General features: G+C 41.7%; 2 protein-coding genes across 21 annotated transcripts in view; both read right to left on the reverse strand.

Annotated features, from left to right (window-relative positions):
- Positions 1-1,151: 1,151 nt before the first annotated feature.
- On the reverse strand, positions 1,152-12,804 carry Vamp3 (vesicle associated membrane protein 3). The gene is made up of 6 exons (XM_020184097.2): positions 12,792-12,804; positions 11,347-11,572; positions 8,954-9,035; positions 5,013-5,171; positions 4,261-4,312; positions 1,152-2,815 (listed from the first exon to the last, which is right to left on the reverse strand). The coding sequence occupies exons 1-6, from the start codon at positions 12,802-12,804 to the stop codon at positions 2,796-2,798; spliced, it is 552 nt and encodes a 183-aa protein (XP_020039686.2). The 3' UTR covers positions 1,152-2,795.
- The window catches only part of Camta1 (calmodulin binding transcription activator 1), an 826,483-nt gene continuing 817,869 nt past the window's right edge, over positions 12,612-21,225 (reverse strand). For all 20 annotated transcript variants that reach the window (XM_074081464.1, XM_074081453.1, XM_074081463.1 and 17 more), the window contains one exon: positions 12,612-15,814. In XM_074081464.1, coding sequence (XP_073937565.1) covers positions 15,751-15,814 — 64 coding nt within the window. In that variant the 3' untranslated portion in view covers positions 12,612-15,750. The remainder of the gene's footprint in view (positions 15,815-21,225) is intronic.

The raw sequence follows: 21,225 nt of genomic DNA on the forward strand, positions 1-21,225 counted from the left end.
AAAATGAATGATTCCCTAAAGTAAGTTCAGAAAGCCTAAGGTGCTGTAGAGAAAATAAAACAAGTTAATGGAATGGAGCAGAGGTGGGACAGAGGGGGCGGAGGTACATCAGCCTGCCATCAGGGAAGGCCTCTGAGAAGGTGATACCGAAATCTGGGACAGAGGAGCAGCCCTTGGGGACAGGGAAGGGGCCCTGGCACCTGTGCAGGCCCTGTGAAGGGAAGCAAGTTTGTCAATGAGCAGCTGAAAGGTGGTGTGCTTGGCCTGCAGAGCAGAGGCAGCTGCGAGATGAGGTCAGAAAGTTATGGTGGGGTTGTAATAAGGGAAAAGTACTTAGGTTTTTCTATTCTAAACAGGAGCAAAACCTTACCTCCCTGCCGTACTGTTTTCTAGGGGGGTCACAGAATAAGAGAAGGAATGTTTGTTAAACTAAAAGAGGCACAGGGTTTATTGGGGAAGATACCCTGCAGAGGGGAGTTTCCAGCCAAAGCCAGAACCCCACAGCCCATACAGCCTTGGAGGGGAAGTTTTGCTGGGCGGGGTTAACCATTGCTAGGGAGAGCTAGAGCAGATAAGTAGTAATTAGGTAGGTTGGACCAGCTTCTGACCCCTGGTGAGGTGAGAGTTTGTCATTTCCTTGAGGATAGGCGTGGTCCTTCCAGTAAGTGGTGGGGTGTTCCCAGTAAACTGCCTGTAAGGGTGGGGGCCTGGTCCTAACAAGGCTTTTCTTTTGTTTACCCTAACAAAAGGGAAAGAAGAGACATACAAAGTCAAAACAAGAGGCTTGTGTTTGGAGAGGTTCCTCACCCATCCAGGCTACACAGTCCACCACAACACAGGGCCAGCTCTGCACATCACTTCTAAACAACCATGTTTAAGAAACTCAGAGCAAAATCCTGAACATTTTGGTAACTGTGAAAGCCAGCTCCCCACTCACCTGCATGCTGAACAGCACTTTTCACGAGGGGCGTGGTCTGCTGCTGCTCTCTAAGGTGTGGAAATGTTAGGTTGTAGAAAGATAGTATCCTGGGAGGGGATGGGTGAGAAAAGAAATGTGTGTATTGGAGAGGAAGAGGTTCAGCAAGGGATGCAATTTTTAGGATGTGGGCCAGAAGCATTTATCTCACTCCAAAGGAACACAGGGGCCATAATCACGTTTATAAACACTTTATTCAGGTCATTATAGCTGGCAAGTTCCCAGCTGAATGTACAAACACAAGCGAGGTATTCCTGGGTTAATGCAGGAGCCAGTGGGTTACAGGGACTTGGGAGTATGGCGGCCAAGGAGAGAGAGCACCAAGGTTTCAGAGTCAGACCCTGCTAGAGACTCCGTACTGAGGGTAAGCTATGTCCAGACAGCTGCCTCCTCTCAGCTAGGCCTGCTGCAAGGCATGCCTTCAACACTAAATCATTTCAGTGATGTCAAGGGAACAGATGCTAAAGAAATGGAACCATGTCCTAGGCTCCTTGGCTATTGCTGGTTTGCAGGTGAACAAGAATTTTAGAACATTCTAGTAATGTTGGTCTACAGAGCAGTAAAGTTTGTGTGCTTCTTCCTCAGTGCCTCTAGTCTGTTTTCATTCATACCTGAGCTCCCACCTTTAAGCCACATACACTGATGCTAAAAAGTCTCATGTACACAACAGAAGTCTCTCAGATGACAACAGTTTTCCAAAGCAGCAAGAGTCACCTGCCCCAGCCAATGCCTCATCACAAGCATAATTTAGAAGGCTGATTTTAGGACGTGGACTATGAATAAAAAATAGGAAACAAACTTCAGAAAGCTCTGGTCTGTGGGGTTGGGTCAGAAAGTAATCAAGTTCTCAGTTGGTTTTACTTGAGGGCCAAAAAGCTTGCTCACATAATCACTAGAAAGGCACTGGTGTCCCCAGCTGATGGTCTGTAAGCTGTTTTCAGGTGTGTGAGATGGTGAGCGGCTAGCTCAAACCTCTAACCCCTGTGAAAAACGCCGAGTCAGATAGGCGCCTCATCATCTATACCATTTCACAGGCAAGGAAGTGTATCAAGATGCAAAAGTTTTGCACACGGTTTTAGCATTTTTCTGACGGGCACTGTGAATTCCATTCGGCACTTTTCTGAATTTATCTGTCAGGGACAGTTAAGGACCTTTGTATTTAACTTGTGGCAAAACAGAAACTTTGGTCATAGTCATAGTTCTATAAAACTTTATAGGAGTTATTCTGATTAAAACAAAATTTTAGCAAGTGATACATAAGATAAACATTCATATCTAATGTAAAAGCAAAATCTATTTACCAGTGTCTCAGTTTAAATACAGTGAGAGTCAGTAGTGCTTACAAAAAGGAAAGTATCAAAATAAGGCATAGCCTGTTATCGTCACAGATTTGTGTCAGGCAGTAGTGTTTTTTTCTGGAAGGCACAAGTTGGAAATCTGATTACCCAAAGGTTTAAAAATGTAGTTCTGAAGATATATCAAAGACCAGGACAGCTAAATTTGGACCAAATTCCCTTAACTGGAATCAACAGCAGGTAATCAGTGACATGTCTAGATGACAGCACTCTGGAGCTCAAGAAGTCTCTCCCAGCCCATATGTAAATCTGTAAAGGCACTGTGCAAAATGTGGCAGGGCTGGCCACACCTTGAGTTTGGAGTGCATATTAAAAACAAAGGCACATTTCTTAGAAACTGAACTGTATATGAACTAACAAAAATAATCATTTTAGAAATAACAGTAGGTAAGCTTGGTGATGTAGCAGGTGCTAAGTCAAAAGTCAAAGAGGTTTCCGGAGTAGCAGGCTCTGTCACGGGCTCTTCATGAAGTGACACACCACACTAAGCGAGAGATTTAAAAATGTTAGGTGCAGTCAGTATTTCCATGCAAATTCAGAACAACAGCAAACTGCAGTCTAAATGTGACCAGGACTTCCATTTGGCTCGTTTCCTACTAGTGGCTTCTCATATGAGAAGGCTTGAGGAGACCAGAGCCAAAAGAAAGGCTCCAAGTAACCATACATTCTTGACAAAGGAAACCTCTAACATTGACCTGGCAGTGAAAGGAAGACACTTCTCTAAGCGGTTCCTGTATACAGGATATATTGCATGCAGTGACAGTAATAGTGATTAGCTGTGTTGTGTGTATGTGTGTGTGTGTGTATTTTTCTACTTATTTATATGCTGGGCATTGCCCTAAGCACTGTTTATATATTATCCAGATTTATCCTAATAATAAACAAGGTAGATATTATTCCCATGTTTCCATTATTTCCCATGAGGAAACCGAGGTCCAAATATATAAATTTACCCAAGGCCACAGAGCTGGCTGGTGGTAAAGCCAGGATGGGTCATGGGTGGTCTATGCTTTTAATCAATATAATACATAAAAGAAAATGTAGGGGCTGGACACAGTGCCTCACAGCTATGACCCCCAGCTTCTTAGGAGGTGGCGATCAGAAGGATCAAGGTTGAGGCCAGCTCCAGAAAAAAGTTAGCTAGATCCCATCTCAGAAAATAAGCCAGGTGTGGTGGTGTGCACCTGTAATCCAAATAACTAAAGAAAGGGCTAGGAGCTGGTGCCGGTGGTTCACACCTGTATTCCTAGTTACTTGGGAGGCTGAGATCAGGACCACCATAGTTTGAAGCCAGCCCAGGCAAAAAGTTCTAAGTCCCCATCTCAACCCCAACCAATAGCTGGGTTGGTAGTTGTGGGCCTGTCATCTCAGCTACATTATGACGGAAACTGTAAAATAGGATTACAGTCCAGGTTGGCCTGGGCCAAAAGTGAGACCCTATGTCAAACAAGTGGCTAGAGCAAGAAGGGCTAGAGACATAGCTCAAGTGTTAAAGCACCTGCCTAGCAAGGACAAAGCCCTGAGTTCAAGCCCCAGTACTACCCCCTACAAAATTTATATAAATACATATAAAAATGTATTCAGAGAGAAAAACTGACCAGTCACTATATATGAGATTCCCTAACCTCAAAGAATTAAATTTCATATAAAAAAAAAATCTCAGACTTTAATCATACAAAACTCAAATATTTAAGCTTGGTGTCGTGGTGCACAGCTGTAATCCCAGCACTTGAGAGGTTGAGACCAGCCTGGACTACATAGCAAGACTGTGTCTCGACTCCCCTCCCCTCAACAAATAAAACCCGTAAGGTTGTAAAACTGCCTAAAGAATCAAATTCAAAACCTTGGGATAAGATGGCAGTCTGAGGGAGCTGTTATCCTTTGCTCTTATCTAGCCAGCTTCGTGAATGGGGGAGGGGGGTAACTCACCGATGATGATGATGATGAAGATCACCAGAACGCTAATGCCTATGGCCCACATCTGCAACGAGATGCACATTTCACACTGCAGACCCAGACACGCTTCCTGAGGAGCGTCACACTCACTCTATCACTCTAGCTGCTGAAGGGCAAGTTGAGGCGTGCTAGCCTGCAATAACTGATCATTTCTAGGGCCTAAAGGCAATGTTTTCATTACTTACTTGCTTTCTAATTACATCCCAATGATCTGTGGCCCCTAGAAAGGCATTTGCATGTAAATTTTCAACATGAGAAGGGCTACTAAGTGTGTCCTATGTTTCTCAAAGTGTCACCTGTAAACAAGGCAAGGAGCAGGATGTATTTGGGACCTTATCACAGAACATGTATTTGCTAACTGCATAAAGTATGTTTTGGACCATGCTGTATAGATGGCTGCTTTGTTTGCTGAGTACACTTGCTTTCTAGCATTTCTTCCCCTAGCCTTGGAGCGAGTCTTAGAGCCACCTGCAAGCAGCATTGCGCCAGCCTCCTCCCATCGGTCTGTTCAGGGGTCTAGGGTGTGTGGGTGTCCCTGTTCTATACAACACTGAACGTGAGTCACGAGACACAGGACGTCAGGTGTGAGGGAGGGAGGGGCACAGTGTGTGCTTCAGACCCACAGTCCATATGGAGGAAGCTGAACTTCAACTCCCAGATTCAGGCAGCCTCTGCTGATCCTGAGGAAAGGGGCTTGCTGTCAATGTCAGTGAAGAGGGAGTCACCTTGCAGTTCTTCCACCAGTACTTTCTCTTCAACTTGGCAGCACTTGTTTCAAATTGAGAAGCTCCCGCCTGCAGTGCGTCTGCACGGTCATCTAATTCGGAGAGCTTCTGGTCTCTCTCTAACACCTTATCCACATTGACTCTCATTATGTCCACCACCTAGACGGGCATGACCACAGTTAAGTCACACATACAGGAATGGAAGAACAAAAATTCCCAATGAAATCTACCGGCACATTTTTTTTTTTCAGGTCAGCACTTTTATTATTTTAAGCCAAATTTCATTAGCCCACTTAGGATAGAAGAGAATTTCCTTAATATGATAACAGGCATTTATGGGGAAACCCACAACTGATATCATAATAGTGAGAGACAGCTCTCCCCCAACAAAAAACAATGCTCACTTTAACTGTTATTCAACACTGTCTGGGAGGTCCTGGCTATAGCAATTAGTCAAGAAAAGAAAGGCATTCAAGTTGGAAAGGAAGAGTACAACTATCTGCAAGTGATACACATGTGCGCTCACACACACACACACACACACACCAACTGGAGCTAATACAGCAAAATTGTAGGGCCTAAGATCAAGACATAAATCAGTTGCATTTCTGTATGCCACAATGAACTATCTGAAAAGGAAATTAAGAAATGCCTTTACAAAAGCATCCAAAAGAATAAGATATCTAGGAATATATTTAACCAAGGAGGTGAAATGCTTGCAGAACAAAAACTAAAAAGCCCTGCTGTGAACTGTCTGTAGTGGTGCATGTCTGCAATCTCAGCACTCACTTGGGAAGTGCAGACAGAAGGATAGTGAGTTCAAGGCCAGCCTGAGCTACATAATGAGATTCTGTCTGAAAACCAAAAGCAAACAACAACAAAAACATTGCACTAAGAAATGAAAGAAGAGCGAATTAACTAAGAAGATGTCCCATGTTTGCCCCTGGAAGACTTAGTATCAGGAGGATGCCAGCACTCCCAAGTGATGGACAAATTCAATGCAACCCAATGGCTCTTTCTCCCTCTGAAAAATCCTAAGGCAACCCCATTCTAGTGGCTGTTTCATATGTAACAGCAGGGAGGGTCCAATAGGCAAAACAATATGGAAAGAAAAAAACAAGTTGGAGGGTTCATACTTCCAAGTCTCAAAACTTCCTACACAGTTATGGCAACCGAAACTGTGGTGCTGGCTTGAGGACAGACCAGTGGAACAGAACTGACAGTCCAGAGTCAAATGTCTGTGGCCAACTGATTTTCTTTTTTCCCCTGCATGCAGTGCTGGGGATGGAACCCAAGGCTTTGGGCATGCTAGGCAAGCGCCCTACCACTAGCTCACCCCCAGCCCACATGGTCAACTGATTTTTGACAACAGTGCCAAGACCATCCAATAGAGGAAAGAAAAGTCTTTACAACAAACAGGGACAACTAGATAGCCACATATAAAAAAATGAAGTTGAACTCCTCACGTGCTTTATATACAAAAATTAACTCAAAATGGATCAATGACTTAAGTTTAAGAGCTAAAAGTATAAAACTCCTAAAACAAAAAAATAAGGGTGAATCTATACAACTTTAGATTTGGCCCTAGCTTCTTAGATTTGATACCAAAAGCAAGAGCAACAAAAGAACAACAACAAAAAACCCGGGTGCAGTGGCTCACACCTGTGATCCTGGCTACTTGGGAATTAGAGATCGCGAGGATGGAGGTTCAAGGCCAGCCAGGCAATGTTTTCAAGAGACCCCATCTCAACCAGTGGCTGGGCACCCGTGACCCCAACTACTCAGGAAAGCATAAAGAGGAGGATCACAGCCCAAGCCATCAAATGAGACCCTATCTCAAGCTCAAAAATAGCCAACACAGCTGGAGGTGTGACTCAATCCACAGAGCACCTGCCTAGCAAGCACAACGCCCTGAGTTCATCCCCTCAAGTACTGCTAAATAAACAAGTCTTAATAAATAAACAGATAAATTAGGCTTCATAAAGATTAAACTTTTTTTATACCAAAGTATATTGTAAAGAATGTAAAAGTCAATCCACAACATGGGAAAAGCTATCTGAAAATCACATATCTGGTAAAAGTTTAATACCCAGAATACATAAAGAACTCTTACAAGGAAATAACAAAATGACAACCCAATTAAAAATGGGTAAAAGACATGAAAAGCCATTTTTTCAAAGACATACAAATGGCCAATAAGCACAGGAAAGGTGTTCGGTATCAGTAATCACTTACGCATGCAGCTCAAAGGCACAGGGAGACACCATTCTAGCCACCAGGACGGCTACCGTCCAAGACAGAAAACAAATTCAGGGCAGAATGTGGAAAAACAGGAACCCCTGGACACTGCTAGTGGGAGTATAAGATTGTGCAGCCACTGTGGAAAAGTTACCACAGAATTACTATCTGGCCCATCGATGTGACCCCAGGTATGCACTCAAGAGAAATGAAGATTTATGTCTAAACAGAATCCTGTTCTTGAACGTTTATAGCAGCGTTGCTCATAGCAACTGAGAGGTGGCGACAGCATAAATGTCCACCCGCTGATAAATGGGTCACAAACTGTGGCATGTGCACTCCATGGACTATCACTCAGCCGTAAAAAGGAACACAGTCTTGATTCACGCTATGACTTGGATGAACACTGAAAACATTATGCTAAGTGAAAGAAGCCTGACACAAAAAGGCCCATATTGCATGATTCCTTTTATACACTACCCATGATAGCAAATCTATAGAAACACAAAGCAGACTAGAGGTTGCCAGGCGCTGGGAAAAAGGGGAAGAGATGTGATTATGAAATGAATACAGGCTGTTTCTCAGAAGTGAAGAAAGAGTTCTGAAAGCAGAAAGAGGTAATAGCTGCCCAACACGGTCAATACACTAAATATAATAAAACACTAAGTTGTGCATTCTAAAATGGTTAATTGTATGTTGGTTTAAAAAAATGATCCAATTTGATTTTGTAAGTGACAGAATTAGAATGGGTTTCACTATGAAAATTTAAAATTTTCAGAATAAAGTTCATAAATAAACCAGCAGCTTAAAACATTACTGTATGAATTAAGATAGTATCTAACATAGCTTTAACTCTACCTTTTAGGGCAGGTAAATGCACAAAGACCAAAGTATCTTTGTTGAGCAGTGACAGTTTTTAGGAATAGAAAAATGCCAGTCTGAATTTCTCACACTACCTTCACCATGGCTCTGCTCAGACCGGGCAGAACAGCTGGAGTTTGTCGGGGGGTGTGGGGGTGTGGGGTGTGTGTGTGTGTGTGTGTGTGTGTGTGTGTAGAACAGCTGGAGTTTGTCGGGGGTGTGTGTGTGTGTGTGTGTGTGTCTGGTGTGTGTGTGTGTGTCTGGTGTGTGTGTGTCTGGTGTGTGTGTGTGTGTGTGTGTCTGGTGTGTGTGTGTGTGTGTGTGTCTGGTGTGTGTGTGTGTGTGTGTGTGTGTCTGGTGTGTGTGTGGTGTGTGTGTGTGTGTGTGTCTGGTGTGTGTGTGTGTGTGTGTCTGGTGTGTGTGTGTGTGTGTGTGAGAACACGTCAGAGACTTGCCAAGGCCAGGTAACTAGTATCAGGTTCTATAACAGCATTTGGGAAAAAATTATCTGAGCTGAGGGCTTGGCTTGAGCAATCTATAGACCCAATTCTTAGAATTTTATTGTCCTATTTTATATAGTGGTTCTTGGAAAATGTTTTCAGGGAAAGGAATTTATGTTTTTGTTATGTGATTTGGCAAAAAAGAAGAAAACAAGCATGAAACCAGGAAACTGACTTCCTCTTTACAACAGGGCTTCAAGAACAGCAGAGGACATACTTTTGTTATATTTATGATAGTCAAAATTTATACTCACACCTTTATGATACTTTTTTAAACAGAATTATTTCCAGCAAATTCCTGTGTTTCCTTAAATTTCATATTTTAGAATTGCAAAGCAATACCTCATCTACTTGATGCTGTGTCTGCTGAAGTCTTCTATTGCTGCCACTGGCAGCACTTGAACCTGCAGTTGTACCTGCAGACCTGAAATGTGTAAAGAAACAGGCGTGAGTAACTACAATCCAAACACATTTCTGCACGTATAAAGATGTTATTCCAGGACTCAGTCTTAACAATTTTCTTACACTGAACTAAAGCATAAACCACCAAACAAACAAAACCGAAAGACAGTCCTGCAATAATGAATAAAGGTCCTAAAGACATTTTTTATAATCCCGTCATAATTTCCAAGACTGTCCCACGTGATAAAGTGGCCAGGGTTGTTTTGCCTTTTCCCACTAACCCTCTCCTTTCCTTCTTTTTTAAAGGGCAGCACCAACTCCCATAGACTCCTCCCTGACCCCCTCCTCTCTGGGGGTGGTGCTACTTGCTTTAAGGCAAATATCTGTTTAAATGTACTGAGCATTTTCCTGGCCTTTTTATTGTGGCAACAAGTGTCTTATAGTTGTGAGCAACTACAGAATGGCCTTTTTCCAATATGGAGAAGCAGATTCATCTACAGAAACAGGGTTTGGAACAACAGGGTTGTGAATGGGAAGGTGAGCTGAAGGAATGCACCCTCTTAGAAAGTTATCCATCTTTCACAGTCTTCACCGAATGCTCTATCCCCATGCAGCTCTCATAATCACTCTTCCTGTGAAGCCCTACTGCCTCTGTTACTTGGTTGCTATCACTGTGATGGTGCCATAAACCACTGTGTTAGCAGATTACATGTGGTTCTGACCAAACATGGTCAAAAAATAACAATTTTAAAAATTCAGTAATTCAAAAACACCAATTTTGACCTCCTGTGTGCACGTTTTGCAACTCAGCTGATTCAGAGACTCAGTCAGCCCTGTACTATTGTCAGTGGTGTTCAAATCACTGAGTGACCTGCTGAGTGTTTCCTGCCCTTAACTTTGTGAAAATCTGCCTCCTAAATAGCTAACACTGCCCCCAAAGCAAGGCAAAAGTTATGGCAGTCTTCCTAAGCCAAAAAGGGCATGTATGTGCTAAATTTAAGTGATAAAGTGAAAGTTTTAGATATGTCCAAAGTGTAGCAGAAGTTAGGCAATGTTATGGGGAAAAAAATGAACCAAGTATCCACAGTAGTCAAGATAGAGCATGAAACAAGATCTAGCTTTTAATGACCAGGAGTAATGCGTACAACAGTAATTTCTGTAACAATAATGTAGTGTAGTCCACGTGGTTTCAAGTCATGGATGCTCAGACCTACTGTATGTACTGTATAGGTGAAACTGAGATCATCAAACACTGAACTCCATGCGTCCTGAGCATTCACGTTTTTCCCTCAATGGCACTCTCCTTCCAACCATACAGGAGCAGACACCAAGGGTTTACTGTGTATAAGGTCTTGCCTCCCTAATAAAGCACTGGCTCCTGGGTCTTAGAATTCTCCAGTATGCAAGACAGCTACACAACTGGCAGTGATTCACTGAGTCAATAGTTGTTTTAAATCTACACCGTGTTAACAACCAGGGCCCAGGAATACAGCAGATCTGATTAGGGTCTGGCAGATAATAGGTAAGGACCACGCTCTGGGGCTAAGCCCCTTCCATGCATTTTCTCACCGAATCCTCATGACTCTTTGAAGCGAATACTATTATCCCCGTTTTGTAGGTGAGTAAAGTGAGGTTTATGGTGTCAACGCAGCAGGCTGTAGTGAAGCCAGGTCCTGTCTAATTCCTCAGACGTGGATATTAACCACTGTGAACCATTTATTGGCACAGCAACCTCATCAGGTACATTGTCCCAACCCGTATCCTCACTGAGCAGCAGACTGGCGGGACACTGGGTTCTCGTAATTCTTAACAGTTAGCATTTTCTGAATGTTTCCAATGGAAACGCCAGTTTCAATGGCCACCTGAGCCCAGGACAGCTGCTGTTCTATACTCTGACCGTATTGGCCTCTCCATCGGGCTGGGTCCTTTCCCTAGCACTTTCGGAGCCCAGGGCCACACTAGGCAGAAAGGAAGCACTCCCGGCCGAGGGCAGGAGTCACCGCCCTCTTGAGGACCCCAGGAAGGTGCCAGGGCTGCGGGGGTGGGGCAGTCGCTTCCTCCGGGAAGCCCGGCAACCCCGCCCTCGCCCTTCCGCGTCCGCTGGTCGGCCGTGGGGCCCTCCGAGGCCGTTCGGGAACGTCGCGGAACGTCCTGGCCCGTCCGAGGCCGGCACCCCGGGGTCGCCGCCCATCCCAGGCCCTAGGCGCCCCACGCAGGTCCAAGCGGCCTCGACCCGCGTCCGAGAGGCGGAAGGCGGCCGCCGGGCCGATCGAGGGTCCCAGGCACGGGCTGGCATCTCTGGGGCCCGCCCCGTGTCGCATTGCGTCACTCACATTTTGGCGGCTGCGGGGGCAGCTAGCGAGGGTCTGCAGGACTGCGCAGTAGGCACCGCAGGCCGGGAAGGTGGGCGGTGCGGCGCTGCGGTGACGTCACCAGAAGCCGGAAGACAGTGGGCGGGGGCGCGCTCGGCCGTGGAGGGCGCGCCGGAAGTGGGCGGGACTTCCGCGAGGGATTCGAAGCCGGGGTTCCAGCCGCGGAGGGTCAGCCTCTGAAGTGCGGCTGAATGGCGTCAGCATCTTGTGTGCACGGCCGCCACACTGGCAGGACACTTAACTTGTCCTGCCAGGGGCGCATTAGGCTCTGGAAAGGGACTGTTTGGGTGAGGGTGGGTGTCATTTTAGACCCGTGTACCATTAAATGCTCCTGCTTCACTACCCAGAATAACCTAGCGACCCTGGGGAGACGTCACGTTCTTCCCAGAAAGTTAAAATGAAATAGGAAGTCCATTTAGTGTAGGCCCCAGCACCGAGTAGGTCCTGTGGTCTAAAGGGTTACTTTGTAATGTATGTTACTGAAATACTCCTGCCAACAGACTCCTAAGTTAAAACACTAATCGGCCAGTAGGTGAGTCTCTGAGATATGTGCAAAGTAAGTACTGAGGTTTAACAGAATTTGAAAAGGGAAACATTGTCGTGTATTAGAACAAACAAGAGTGCCCCAGAGCTGGCGCTTAAGCAGCTAAAAACATCTTCCAGGCAATGGATGCACAAAGGTGGTAACAAACCAGTGGACGTGATGTCGAGTATTGGCTGGGCACGGGTAAACGCTGAGTTAGTAGAGAAGGTAAACAAGACATGCCATTTACACGCAGTGGGCTCTAGAAGTCACTGAAGACATACTTGGTAAATTTATGATGCCATATTTGGGAATAAGTTTTTTGAGGTGGATTGGATGGGAGAGGGACTACTAGCCGGACGAAGCAGCTCTGCAGTGAAGGGAGTAGTAGGACAAGGACGACAGAAGAAGGGAAGGCTAACAGTAGTGAGCTAGAAACTGCCTTTTAAAAACGTCAGAGGACTTTAACTGAAAAGGCGAATTTAGATTGGTGTCTTTATCTTTCAAGTAACTGAACTGTCAGACAAATGATTGATGTGCTCAGAGGGGCCGGGTAAGAGGTGAAAAGCAAGTGCTCTTTGTAAGCAAGGTGTTTTCATGGGTGTATCTGAAACAATGTTAACAGTGTCATAACGGGGCATCTGGATTGGAAGGAAATGCTTAGATTTCACTGTCAGGTCAAGTTAAAGCAAAACACAGATAGTATGGGGAAATTTTCTTCATTTTTAATTTACAGCAGAAAGAATATAAAGCATTCAGAAAACATTTTCCATATTTTAAGGGCAATTCAAAACATTTTGCATGGTTTCCAGCAGCTGAGTTCTTCAACAGATCCATTGATTCAGTGATGCTCTACATGCACAAATACAAAAATAAAACTTACAAAAAGAAGACATCTAGACTAGTTTTACATGCAAGTCTCAGGGACCCCCCGTCGGGCGCCAGCTACTGTGTGGAACTGCCATAAGCGACCGTGCAGCCAGAGAGGGGTTTGTGTTATTGTCTTTATTTCGTTCACACAGTACAGCTGATTTCGAATGGGTAACAAGAATAGCAATTAAATCTTCAGGAGACAGAATAAGATTAGCTATTAATTTTATAATGAAATCCTACTCCTGGCACTTGGGAATTCAGATTATCCAAGAAAGCTGCGATTACCTATCTTCTTATATTCGAAATTAGGATTCACAACCAAGAAAAAGCAGTCAGAAATGCTTTGTTTCAGTGGAAGTGCATTTTTAACTCATCTAGGCTTCACAGTTGTACTGGTAGGTTTTGAACCTACTTTCTATCTCCTCCATAAGAACCTCCTTATTCTATGTAAGTCTATCTTTCAGAATTTTCTAACTTATTTAGCTAATAATGTAGCATGTGGAACATTTAAAAAAATAAATGTGAGGGTTGAAGCAAATCCACTGAGGTCATTACTCAGGTCAAAAGATCAGTTAGTTGAGCCATAATAAATTAATATATGTATTCAAATCCAGTATTAATATAGGATATCTGAAAGAGCTGGCTTTTCACATTCTTTTCCCTGTTGTGAATGTACTTGTATGTTTATAAATTACTCAGTGTTCTCCTACAGGTCAAATTGTGTAAAATAATAGGTATCTGGGGGACTGCAACATAACCCACACATGTAAAAACAAAACTGGGTCAGGTCAGTTTACAAATGTACAGGTGGCTACTATTTATGGGGCTGTCATTGTTGTCAAAGCTGATCACAAGCAGAAAGACATATACTGTACAGTAATTTGAGGTTGGCAGTGAAAGGAAGTAATTAAAAAACAAGTACAATTATAGAAAAGGCACCAAGAGCACTGACCCCAGTTTTTACCACAATCTTTCTGTTCCTACCTTCCTTCTAAAGACACCAGTTTAAAAGCTTATTTGTGAATATTTTTAGGCTTCACAACAAGCCTTGAGTTTTAACTCACAGTTGGCAGCCAGAACCAGGTAAAAACATCTCGTTTTTACACCAACTGATGCTCAAATGTAACCTGGGGATTTTAAACTGGCATCAGCAAATGCAAACTTTATTCTTTCAATTTGACATTACTAGTTTAATTTTTAAAAGCATCAGATTTCTTTGGCTCCTCATTATGTGGAAATAGAAATATACCATGACATCTCTACAAGACCAGTCTGTGTCCTTTTCACTTTTAGATATTTTTGTGCAATATTTATTACATTTTCTGATTTCCAGCAGGAGATATGAAAATACAACAATTTCCTACTTTTCACACTACTTCTTTTGTCAGGTTTGGATCATTCTAAGTGTTCGTTGTTGGAGTGAGTGGATGGTGTTGAGTCATATACAGATTCATCTTATGATTATCTGTTTTGCAAAAGTAACATAATTTTCTTAAGCAGTATTAGCATTCACATTACTTGGCACCGTTGGCAAAAAAATTTTAAATAAAATAAACTCCTGGTAGCCAAAATTAAATGTAAACATATCCTTTTTTAAGTAATGTTACTCTGCCTTTTTTCCTAAGTCTAAATACAGTAGCTCTTTTTTTTTTTTTGCAGTTTAGACATGCTTTAGCAAAATGTTCTTCTAAAGAACATTTAAAATAAAGTACTCTTATAGTGAAATAAAGATTTTTGTTTCATTTTACAGACCATAGCCACTAATGCTTTGCTTTTGTTCATTTCTTTTTTCTTGATTTCATGCACATATCTCTGTTTTAATATATACAATATATACAAACAATACATCCACATTTTTCTCGCTCGTTCAGACAAAACTATACAAATAATTTCATCTTGCCATGTTATTGACCTTTGTGAATAAAATATTTAGCAATTAATATAATCCATTTCAAATATTTTCTCACTTTTCATTTCTACCTTCTCTATATACACAGAAACCGCTCTGTTTGGATGAGAGAGAGCCAAAAACATGGAATTTACTGGCCAGAATGCAGCACCACACTGGTCGTTTAGGTGGCAAATGTCCAGGCAAGGTTTATGACTCCTTGGAATTACTAGTTTCCAAGGTTACTAAAAAAGGCTACATGCTTTACCAACTCTTAATTCTCATTGCACATGAAAGTAAGGCAAAAAATTAAAGTGCTGAACATGAGATAAGGGACAAGATGATCACTCTTCTCGCAGGTTCTTGGAGGTGGGGACAAGAAAATAAATTTAAACTCTGTTAAGCTGTTTTCTCATCAGTTCCCATGCATTACCCGTTTACCACACACCCGCCCCTCTGCAAATTTCCACAAGACATTAAAAACCTGCAGATTTCAAAAGTTGCATTAAGTGTGCTGTAGAGGTTAAAACAAACAAACAATAACAACAACAACAACAAAAACCAGTGAAGGAAATGAAAACACACAGACCCAATAAAGATTTGTATGATCTAAGCCCTCCACTGAGAATCAATCCCAAAGATTCAGCTTCTTGGAAATAACTGGCAGGTGCAGGCACAGCTAGTGTATCCCCACCTTTTCTTCTCTATATTTTTGGTATAAATATTTGTACAGTTCCACACGATGTTTGAATACAGCCCTATATGAGAAGGAAAACCGCTTCTTCCTAAGAAGAGAAAGCCTCTTCCAATGCCTTCTGGTGTCTTGTTTTCCTATGATCCAACAGAAGATTGAGTTCCAAGATGTCTTGCTGATCAAATTAAAAGTTGTCCATGAAAGTGCAAATGCAATGACCAAAACATTCCTGTTAAAATCCTGCAGCTGATCTCCCCAAAACTGCAGAGGGATTGTGTGTGTGTGTGTGTGTCTGTCTGTGTGTGTGTCTGTGTGTGTGCGTGTGCGCTTGTGTGTTGTTGCATGTCTCTGCTAAAAACAGAAATGAAAATAGTCTGAAAAGCAATGTCACATTGCTAAGGGATGCTGCTGTATGTCTTCAAGTTCCTTGGCCTTTTTCAATTCTTTCACTCTGGAAGAGAAACAAATCAGAACGCCAGGTGTAACTATGTAGTGAAGCTGTGACCCATGGAAGAGGGACTATTGCCTTTCCCTCTGTAGTGGGAAGCCAAGACATAACCCCTTTTGAGGACTGATGACCAAGGACACTCCTGGGACATTTTTGGAAGAATATTCAAAGAGGAAAATATGGCCTTAACTTAAAGTGATTTAAAAAATGACAAATGCTCCAAGCACAGAGCAAAATCAGTCTGTTGCATTAAAGCAAGTGTAACAATAACATACTGATCACAGGAAAAATTAACCTCAAAGAATTTCTCTTTTGCCTGATGGACTACCATTAATGTTGTAGTTTCAGATGATGAAACTAGGGGAACTGCACACACGTTCATTTAGCTTGGATACGCCTAGAGATTCAACTATTGCTTTGCTCACAGACTCAAGATTGTTAGCTATCTTGAACCTGATCACACACCTACATAGCTCTACTTTTTCCCTCAGGTATTATGCAGTCTGATTTCCGTAATTCTTACTCTCCTTCCATTCTACATCATAACTTTAAAGGACGTTCAGGCTCCTTCTCAGAGCTCCCAGAGAGCTCTGAACAAAGGGACTTTGTTCTACTTATCAGACATACTGCAGTAAACAACATGTTAAACTGTTATAGACTGAGTCTTGGAAAGCTCACATTAGCAAATTGTTTCAATCTATTATTTTAATGTAAAAATTTTGTCTCTTAAAAAATTTTTTTGAGTCAGGGTCTTGCTCCATAGCCCAGGCTGGCCTCAAACTCATGATCACCCTGTCTCAGCTAAGGGATGCTGCTGTATGTCTTCAAGTTCCCAAGTGTTGGTATTAGAATCGTAAGCCACCACTTCTCACTTTTGCCTCTTTGTTTTAATGTGGCACTTGACCTAGGTGGGGTGCCAGGGAAGCACTTATAAGCCATTCAAATGTCTCTCTATGCTGAAAAATTTCAAACTTGCATTTATAGCAGAATGATCAAATGCAAGTCGGTGCATGCTGTGTAAGTCAGTTTGTATACTATATACTGTATAACATTTGTTTCCCAAAAACAAGACGATTTCAGCCCAACAGAGTAGCAGTTTCTCATGACACCTCTACTCCACCTCAATGGCACAATGAGGGAATGTCTGATTTGTAATGGGCCTGTGCAAAGGTCTGATTCTCTTATGTAAGTTCTCTCCTATTATCTTAGGTTATACCAGTAAATTAAAATTTTATTTTAACATGAGTGCTAGTTTACTTTCTAAATAAACTCAATAAAACCCAGAGAGGAAGAAAACATTCTGGAAAAAACTAGTAAGTTATTGTTGGCCAAGCACCAGTGGCTTGCACCTAGCTATTTGGGAGGCTCAGATCGGGAGGATTGCAGTTGGAGGCCAGCCCAGACAAACAATTCATGAGACCCTATCTCCAAAACAGCCAGAGCAAAATGGACTGGAGATGTGGCTCAAGCAGTAAAGTTCCTGCTTTGCAAGTTTAAACCCCAGTCCTACAAAAAAACAAAACAAAACAAAACAAAAAAACTATGTGTTACATAGGTTGGAAGGGAATGGAAAAACACATATACTCTAATGTGATTTAAGAAAACTTCTTAAAAGAAAACTTTTATATTTACCACCTCCAAGCAGAGTCATTTCTGGGTATTCTGGAAATCTGATATATCTTCAGAGAGATGTTCTCTTTCTGAAGAAAAGCTTTATCATTTTATCATCACTTATAATAAAAATTGTTATGTTTGAAAACTTGCTTATTCGTCTGACCTACTACACAGACCAAGCCCCATTTAGTCTTAAGTGATATTTACAAACGACAGTGACAGTGTATTTCCCAAACTGCTGAATCCTTCTTAACAGGCACATTTAATATTCATTGCTATATCCATAACTAGATCCACATATTATTTAGATTTAAATTTATAATTAAGATATCATTGCTTATTAAACTTAAGGTTAATTTGGGTCATACTATATAATATGGAACTGTACACCCCTGATTTTGGACATGCATACTTGATAAATGGCTTTTTAAAAATTGAAACATGCTATAGTTTGTGTTCAATTTTTAAACATGCAGTATCTATACTAACATCCCTTTGGCTGGGAAAATGCAAAGCATGCACAGATGCTGCCTTTCCTCTGGACATGCAGTGTCTGTACTTGTGCGGAGCTATGAGCCGAGTCACGGGGAAGGTGCCACTGAAACACCACACTCCACTTCTGCCCTAGCACAGAGCTCTTTTGCTCCATCACTGCAGAGATTTCCGGATTTAAAGAAGTCTGAACTCAAAATCTGATGGCTTCAACACAATGATGTCCACTCACAATTTTTCTAGAACGACAGGAATGCTCTACGAATATTAAGCTCATCATTAAGATGGAATAAGAAGGGAGTAAACTATAAAACAGAAATGTTTTGTGAAGTTTTATACCAAAGAATCTGTAATCAGCTGGTCAGGGTAGGTATAACTTAAAATATTTTTCTTCTAGTTAAAATGGCCACATTTGTTTTTTGCAGGTTTTTTTCCCAGTTTCTTTCAGAACTAATTAAAAAGTCATCTACATTTTCATGGGGTTTAAAGTTATTGCATAAACACTCTGCTATAAAATTATTGATGTCCTCACAGACCACTAAGTTAAGGAGAGATGTGTGTCTGTACACAGAGAATGTCTACCTAAGAAGAATGAGGAGCTGTCGGAGTGGCTCAAACAGTAAAGCGTCTGCCTGGCAAGCATGAGGACCTGAGTTCAAACCCCAGTATGGCCAAAAAGAAAAAAAAAAAAAGACAGAGAGAGAGAGAGAGAACATTCCAATACTCAGATGCATTTTCTAGGCTTTCAGAACTCTTGAGATAAAGGAAGAGAACTTAGTTTTAGTTTCATCCTGAAGTTATGGCATTATAAATGACATCAAATTGACTTAAATGGCACAGACTGGTTTTGTTGTTTGGGTTTTTGCTTTGTTTTGGCAGTAGTGGGGTTTTGAACTCAGAGCTTCAAGCTTGTTAGGCAGCTGCTCTACCACTTGAGCCACATCCTAGCCCTGTTTATTACTTTTCTAAACAGAAAGTTGTGAAAGGAAGAATTAGAAGAAAAGGAAAAAGGTTACTTAATATTTGTCACCTCTCACAGTTCTCTTAGTACTGCCATTATCTTCAAATTGCAAATGGAGAACCTAAGACTCAAGGAATTGAGCAACCTGCCCCTATCAGATAGTTAATAAATGGCAGAGCAGGGATTTGAACCTATATCTGTCTGACTTCAAAGTCTAGAGTTTTACCACTTCACTCCACTGTGTCTAAGAGTGCTTCTCAGGATAACAGACTTGTTTTTAATTTTTGTTTTACAGGTTTTCCCAAAAGACTATAAAAAATCTTTTATAGAAAAGATTTTATTAATCAACTCTATGTTGATTAATTACAATGTCATGGGGCAGAAACATTATCATAATTAAATTCAGAATCCTAAAACAGGCATAAAGAATGTGCCTAAGAGTCATGGAATACTTCTCGATTTGTTCACCCATTTGTGATTTGCAGACCATGTGGATGTAACTTACTTCTGAGACTTTTGCCATGTGTCCTACTGACATAAATGGAACTTTAAGTTATTTAAGGTGAATAAGCAGGACAAGGTGGGTTGCCTAATTTGTGTTTTAAATCAAACATCAGTTGGATAAAATGTCTGAAAGTTATTCTACTTCCAAAGAAACAGAAAGTGATTATTTCACTGTAGTGATTTGGAACAGCACCTGATATATTAGAATGTAACAAATTCCAAGAAATGGATATTTCTAATCAGTGTGTTAAGAACATGAATCACTAAAGCACTTACATTAAATAAATCTTTACCAACAAGAAGGGTACATAAGGAAAGTTTAACAGGTTATCTCTGTGACAGTCTCCATGCTTACATATACTTCCAAATTTTGCTGCCATGAGTATGGGTTTCTTCTACACAGTAACAATCAATCATTCCTGACTGCCATTCTTGGAAAGGCTTATGAGATATTTTTTCTATCAATCTATTACTATTACATCTTTTGTGTTCACATGGCACAAACTGAAAATTCAGAGAAGGAAAAAAATTCATTTTTATAGACGCGAACCAAAGTCAAGTAACTGACGCAGTCTCACTGAGACTGCTTGTGTTGTGCTGTGAACACACTTTTCAGTACATAAGTTGGCACACATTAATCTGAATTTTTGAAATTAGACTCACACTTGAAAACTCATTTCCTGTGGTCAGTTATCTACATAGCTCTAACACAAGACACTCAACAAGCCTTTCCTAACCTCCTCGCAGTGACCTAGAGAGGGCTGCTCATGTAACTAGGTGGTCCTGAGACCAACCGACTATGAACATTAAAGACAACCCCAGAATTTCCCCAAGCATACTATGCTGAAAATAATCACAAATTTGGGATACTATGGCAGTCTCAATTAAAAAAAAAAGGTTACATTATAATATAGTAAAGAGATGTAGTAAGCAACAGCCCTGAAAGCCAGAAGAAGCCCACAGGGTTTCTCTCCATCAGACGTCCAATGACAATTCATGAATGAATGAAATAGGCCTGCTTCAGAAACTTGTAGCGAACAATAGCTCCATGGGAAAAGCATAAGGCAAAGCTGCTCCATTACATCTACTCAGTAACACTCAGCCACAGAAATGCTGCATGAGTCAGTGAATTTCAGCAGGTATATTCTCGCAATGCTGGACGTCAAAAATATACAGGGCAGTCCAATGCAGCTTTCTGGTTAGTTACCTGTTGCTCTGATAGCTGCAAGAGCTTGTGGGGACTTTAGGAAAAGAGAGATCTTGCCATTTTCCAGAAATCTCATTTGGATTGCAAAATGAAAAAGACAGAGAGGCCCAATAAGAACGGCAGAGAGCATGTTGTCTGCAATTTAACCCACACCACTGTGTTCCAAAAATATTCATTTCCTAAAAGAGGCAAGTGAGACAAATTACTTTGGATTTAAAGCACACCCTGATGACACATCCCACACTTACTTCTCACTCCTCAGTCAACACAGCGGGCCACTTGGAAAGCAGGCCTCCTGTCAGATAACTAAAGACATGTAATATCACACTTGCTGACCCTATACCGCTGTTTACTTTTATCAAATGGTATACTTCTGGGCATTGTCAACAGACTGCCCCCTGGGTAAAAGTGTATACAGTAAAGCAAAAGACTGAAGCATAATTCTAGAACTTGCAGTGACCCACTGGAGATATTTCACAGGGCTGCTCCCACGAGTACAAGTGAAGCTGCTCTGCTGAAACTACTACTTACCAAAATGCCTGGAAACCCAGTTCCTAAATACACAAAAAATCTATTGCTTAAAAATTTGTGATCCTTATGTATTATTTCTTCTTTCTCCAGGGAAGGTTCTTTCAC

Source organism: Castor canadensis, chromosome 7 (assembly GCF_047511655.1).
Source record: "Castor canadensis chromosome 7, mCasCan1.hap1v2, whole genome shotgun sequence".
NCBI classification, from domain to species: Eukaryota; Metazoa; Chordata; class Mammalia; order Rodentia; family Castoridae; genus Castor; species Castor canadensis.

Coding starts and splice junctions, on each gene's coding strand:
- Vamp3 (XM_020184097.2), bottom strand. Junction 5,172..8,953: donor CACAGCATCAAGTAGATGAG/GTATTGCTTTGC, acceptor ATGCCCGTCTAG/GTGGTGGACATAATGAGAGT. Junction 4,313..5,012: donor ACTGGTGGAAGAACTGCAAG/GTGACTCCCTCT, acceptor ATCTCGTTGCAG/ATGTGGGCCATAGGCATTAG.